General features: G+C 33.6%; 1 protein-coding gene across 2 annotated transcripts; it reads left to right on the top strand.

Moving 5' to 3' along the window:
- The first annotated feature begins 863 nt into the window (after positions 1 to 863).
- LOC139498823 (golgin subfamily A member 6-like protein 22) lies at positions 864 to 5,071 on the top strand. Of its 2 annotated transcripts, XM_071287381.1 has the most exons (5): positions 864 to 983; positions 1,668 to 2,350; positions 2,913 to 2,986; positions 4,283 to 4,502; positions 4,844 to 5,071. In XM_071287381.1, exons 2-5 carry the CDS (start codon positions 1,675 to 1,677, stop codon positions 5,026 to 5,028), a joined length of 1,155 nt encoding a protein of 384 aa, XP_071143482.1. In that variant the 5' UTR covers positions 864 to 983; positions 1,668 to 1,674; the 3' UTR covers positions 5,029 to 5,071. The 2 variants fall into 2 exon arrangements, with proteins under 2 accessions (XP_071143482.1, XP_071143481.1); XM_071287380.1 differs by lacking the exon at positions 864 to 983 and having other exon boundaries at positions 1,591 to 2,350.
- Positions 5,072 to 5,951: the final 880 nt, after the last annotated feature.

Genomic DNA, 5,951 nt, shown 5'->3' with positions numbered 1-5,951 from the left:
CGAGAGTCGTTGAGGAATCCCTTACAGCACAATTGTTTTGAAGTCATTTCATGAAAACAAAAATCATAAAGTGAAATATGTGACAAACTTCCTATTCCCGAGATGAATACTCACAACATGTATCATGTTCAGCAGTGGTAACTGTTTTAAAAAAAAATCCAATAAAGAGAAGGAAAAATTTCCCGAGCCGTTAGGCGAAGGAATTTCCTTTGAAACCTGGCATTACCTTAAAATACACTTACTGAACATGCTCTATCTGCTATATATGTTGAAGTATACCGAATACAAATAGACATATTGTTATTCCTTGTCAAATGATGAACCATCTCATTGTTGAAGGTTGTACGGTTGTCTTTTATTGCTTACATCCACTTAATTTGAACTTTGGGGGATAGTTGTATAATTGACAGTTATATCACATCTCCTTATTGTTACATATATACCAATAATGTAAATCAATTGTATCTGATTTTATGCCCTTTATGAGCCCTGTAATTTGGGAAATAAAAATATTCTATTCTATTCTATTCTATTCTATATACGTTTTGGCAAACACCACGACAGAGAAGGTAACAAAGGCATATTCTTGTGTGTATGCTCCGGCAATGATGAAATGTGATTAATAAACATATTTGAGAAGAAAATACATGAAAAATACACCAGCTATTAAAACTAATGAAAATCCAGTAAAAAAAAGGAAAAATGAATGGGTTAAACATTAATAATCCATGGAATTCCCGACTGCGCCGAAGACCAACATCATCGACGCCCAATTGTAACTACTCGGCCTTTCTGGTTGGGCGAAGAATGTATTGTACTGCGTAGCGAGACTGACCAAGTAGTAACAATGACATCGACGTCATAAATATCTCCGTAGACAACGTTAACGTCGAGCGGATACAGCTCAGCAAAATACGTTTTCATGAACACACGTTAATTCTGTTCAGCTTTATAAAAATTGAAGTAAACGGAAATTTATTGTGGTAAGTAAACTTTTGTTGTTGTCCTATAGAAATTAAATGATAATTTATTTATTTATTTATTTATTAATGAAATGCACATTTATACCCCTGGGGGTTGAAGGCATATACAAACAATACAATACAATATACACAATATAAAAATTATCATATCAAACATCATATATAAAGTGGTAAAACAGTAATATTTATGCAGGCGTTGTGTCCACTCCCCTCAGTGCAAATGACTTTTTAATGAACGGAACAGTAAGCTGCATAATATCAAATGAAGATAGAATTAATTGTAATTTATCTGTTTCAGACAAATTAAAGTATTCTGGACATATATTATTTATATCTTTTTCAAGCTGATTACGTAATAGAACTTCAAATTTACATGCAATCCACATTTTTCTAATGCATAATTTTTATTTTACTCAATATTTCTTTGATTTACAAAATATTTTTATCATCTATATTTCATATATATATTTCATATTTGAACTGAAACTGAAACTGAACAAGCAATTTGTCGAATTTCATAAGAAATTTCAGGCAATTTTCGGCATTTTAGAAATTGCTTAAAAATTTAGTTATTTTTCAAAAAATGACTTAATTAAGAAAATGTATGTAACATTTATATTATCAATTATTATTGATCTATAAGTCACGGAGATTTTTTTACCTCAAAATGTTGTTTTTTTATAGACTAAATATGGAGATGACACCAAAAGAAGAAGAGAACGCCCCAAGAGAAAGAAAGAGAACGCACCAAGAGAAGAAGAGAACGCGCCAAGAGAAAAAGAAGAGAAAGCGCCAAGAGAAGAAGAGAACGCTCCCAGAGAACGCACCAAGAGAAGAAGAGAACGCACCAAAAGAAAAAGAGAACGCGCCAAGAGAAGAAGAGAATGCACCAAGTGAAGAAGAGAGGGCGCCAAGAGAAGAAGAGACCGCACCAAGAGAAGAAGAGAACGCACCAAGAAAAGAAGAGATCACGCCAAGAGAAGAAGAGAACGTGCCAAGGAAAGAAGAGAACATGCCAAGAGAAGAAGAGAATGAACCAAGAGAAAAACAGAACTCACCAAGAGAAGAAGAGAACGCACCAAGAGAAAAAGAGAACGCACCAAGAGAAAAAGAGAACGCGCCAGGAGAAGAAAAGAAGGCGCCAAGAGAAGAAGAGAACGAGCCAAGAGAAGAAGAGAACGAGCCAAGAGAAGAAGGTAACGCGCCAAGTGAAGAAGAGAACGCACCAAGAGAAGAAGAGAACACGCCAAGAGAAGTAGAGAACGACCAGCAGACCCATTCTGAGTATTGTGATGCAATTCTAAGTGAAACAATAATTGCGATCATCCATGACGAATATAAAAATAAAGCTTTAAAAAGGAAACTTGGTATGTATACGACAAAAATGAATTATAACATTCTCGTGTAAATTGTTTTACATTTGTCATTTCAAAGTCTTTTAAGGGTTACTATGCGGTATGGGTTTTCTCATTGTTGAAAGCCGTATGATAGCTTTATAAATATCAACTTCTACGTCATTTGGTTTCGGGTGGAAGGTTGTCTCATTGGCAATCATACTTCATCTTCTTATTTTTAATCATAACCAGAATATACATTTGGTTTGTTTATGTTGTTTTTATGTGATTGACAAATTGATGTCTAAACGGCCACGTGATTCATTGCTTTGTAGCAGCCACAGATAAAATATTTCAGTCAAATTTAGATCATTATATAAAAACTCAGCCTTCCTTATCATAAAAGTGCGAAAAGTCTTCAAGCTGGATGTCACGTATGAAACAGTTTCCACTGGACATTAGGCAACAAACAATTATTCAATCAATGGATGTTAAAACAATAATAGAAATCGGTCAATCGATAATTGTATTATTAAATAAGCGATTCACAATATATTATATACGTTACGTTCAAGTCCTTTTTTTAATTTTTCAGGAGGACCAGTAGTTAAAAAGACATTTGAGCAGAAAAAGGCAGAAAATTCACTTAATGAAGCTGTCGGATATAAGGTAAAATACACAAGAGGGTTAAGAGGGGTGTCCTTCATTTCTTTACTCTTTATTTTTTTCAACCCTTTTTCTCCTATGTTCTATTTATTTTGACCATTTTTCTCTATTCTTTAACCTATTTTCACACTATTTTCCTCTATTCTAATCTTTAAGCCTATTTTCACACTATTACTCTCTAATCTTTAACCTATTTTCACACCATTTTTCTCTATTCTTTAACCTATTTTCACACCATTTTTCTCTATTCTTTAACCTATTTTCACACCATTTTTCTCTATTCTTTAACCTATTTTCACACTACTATTCTCTATTCTTTAACCTATTTTCACACCATTTTTCTCTATTCTTTAACCTATTTTCACACCATTTTTCTCTATTCTTTAACCTATTTTCACACTACTATTCTCTATTCTTTAACCTATTTTCACACTATTATTCTCTATTCTTTAACCTATTTTCACACTATTTTCCTCTATTCTAATCTTTAAGCCTATTTTTCTCTATCCTTTATTCACGATTCTATAGATCCTCTCAAGACCCTCATACACGCATTGACACTAAACTTTGATAACTGAAAGCATGCAAAATATTTCCGACAAATCAAAGGTGATATGTCATACAGCACAAGGAGAAAAACTTACATATTGTGCATTATTTCACTGTAATCATGAAAGGGTCAAATGCAGATTGCCACCGACTTCTGCGATAGTGTCACATTTTCAGTATAATTCGTATTAATTAATCTTAAGTTGTCTTTGACTGATTTTGTTTTTCTTTGTTGTCTGTTTTTGTCTTGAAGTTGTCTGTTTTGTCTTGCTGTTGTCCGTTTTATTTTGGTGTTGTCTGTTTTGTCTTCTGTTGTTCGATTTATTTTGGTGTTGTTTGTTTTCCCTGGTGTTGTCTGTTTTATTTTGGTGTTGTCTGTTTTATTTTGGTGTTATCTGTTTTGTCTTGCTGTTGTCTGTTTTATTTTGGTGTTGTCTGTTTTGTCTTGCTGTTATCCGTTTTGTCTTCCTCATGTTTTTTCTTGATGTTGTCCGTTTTATAATGGTATTGTTTTGTCTGTTTTATTAGACAAATTGTTGGTGTCTTTTTCTTCTATTTTTTCTAATAAATGGCGTTATACATACTCGTGAGCTGTTTCTAGCTTGTAATAATTCATTGCTGTGAAACTGTTTCCCCGAAGCTCTTAAACATTTGCTCCATATTCATTTCTTTTTAACAGTAATATTTGTTTATAATAAGCTTTAAACTTTATTCATTTGACATACGAAATACCTAATTTTTTATTTGTAGAATCCTGTCCAGAGTTCTGAACGGGATAGGATAGTCAGTGTAGAGAAAACGAGGGAGAAAAATGCTAGAAAAGAAAAAATGATAAATAAAAATTACAAAGCAATAGACGAAATAATGAAAAGATATACTAAGGATTTAAAAATACAGCGAGAAAAGGAACTAAAGTGGAAAAAACAGATGGCAAAGATTGAGAGGAAAGGGAAACAGAAATTAGAAAAAGGTATCAACTTGTCATTTTTTCTTTGTTTTTTTTTTTTGCATTTTTTGTGTTGATGACAAATCTGTCTTATTATCTGCTTCTTTATAACCTCACCATTGGAGACTTCATGCCAATCAGAGCATGTATATTGTAGGAGTGGATCCAACACTGTATTTTATAGACACTTATCTATTTTCAAAGGCTGTACATTGCCTTTTTTTGTTTTGATATCTAATGATTTTGCAAGTGATGTCGGCACAGTTATACTCGAAAGGATGGTCAGTAACCCCCACCCCCGGAGTATGATATACTAAATATGTTAATCAATCAAATCAACATGATATTTTCATATATATTTACAGAGATGAAGAAAACAGAAAAGATCATGATGAAAAACTTGAAAGTTTTTGATATTGAAAAGAAGGATAAACAAGACTGTGACAAAGATAGTGAAAACGAAGAAGAAAATAAGAACACAGTTGGTTTAAGGATTTATAATTTCTTCCGAAATCTCTCTTGTTTAACAAGACAGAAAACAGACGTTTAGTGATGAACCATCAATTACTGTTTAATAAATGTTTACATTTAGATATGTGTTTTTCTATAATTTTGCATGTTTTCTTCTCAATAAGAAAAAAATATCAGAATATCCAGATCTTACACCATGCAGGTAATTACTCCCTGTAGGGTAAAAAAATTACCAAAAGAAAGAACCCTTCATGTTTGATCGTAGAAGATTTGAGATTATTATGGAACTATTGTTTTAGAATAATGGTTCAATAAAAACTTATTGTTGATATCTATAATAGTAGTATTAGCACATTGTATTTATGGTAAACATGGCAGTTTATTCAAACCTGGAACTATTATAATAGACTAGTCTCGATTCAAACAGTGGTCATTTGGTTTGTTAAAGACTGTCAGTGGCGGATCCAGGGGGGGGGGGGTTCTGGGGGTGCGAACCCCCCCTTTATTTTTGCCGATCAATGCATTTGTATCGGGACATATGTTTTGCACCCCCCCTGCACCCCCCCTTTTTTGCCCTGGGTTAGCACCCCCCCCCCCCCCCTTTCGAAAATTCCTGCATCCGCCCCTGGACTGTGACGTTATATATAGCAGGTTCTCTCAGGAAAATCCGATTAAATTGGCAACATTTGGTCCAGTTGTTTCAGAGAAGATTTTATTGTTTAAGTTTATGATGCTAGATGAGCGGACGACGTACTTGACGATGATGAACCCCAATTGATGTCAAGAACATTTTTTTTTTACAAATTCCTCTATTGTGTATGCGCACATACCAGTGCAACAGTACTATGCCTTCGACGGTTTCAACTTCCGAAGCAAGGTTGTCGGCACTCCGAACTTTCCCGAAATCCTGCGTTTAATATAGATAGAGATAATCCGTTAACAGCAATAATGTTCAGCAAAATAAGATACACAAATATGTCAAGATGACAAAAATGGTCGTTG

This window comes from Mytilus edulis, chromosome 12 (assembly GCF_963676685.1).
Source record: "Mytilus edulis chromosome 12, xbMytEdul2.2, whole genome shotgun sequence".
Lineage (NCBI taxonomy): Eukaryota > Metazoa > Mollusca > Bivalvia > Mytilida > Mytilidae > Mytilus > Mytilus edulis.
Note: the sequence above shows the minus strand (reverse complement) of the source record. Positions and strands in the feature narration are given on the sequence as shown.

Coding starts and splice junctions, on each gene's coding strand:
- LOC139498823 (XM_071287380.1), top strand. CDS start 1,651: ATGTTGTTTTTTTATAGACTAAATATGGAGATGACACCAAAAGAAGAA. Junction 2,351..2,912: donor AGCTTTAAAAAGGAAACTTG/GTATGTATACGA, acceptor TTAATTTTTCAG/GAGGACCAGTAGTTAAAAAG. Junction 2,987..4,282: donor ATGAAGCTGTCGGATATAAG/GTAAAATACACA, acceptor TTTTATTTGTAG/AATCCTGTCCAGAGTTCTGA.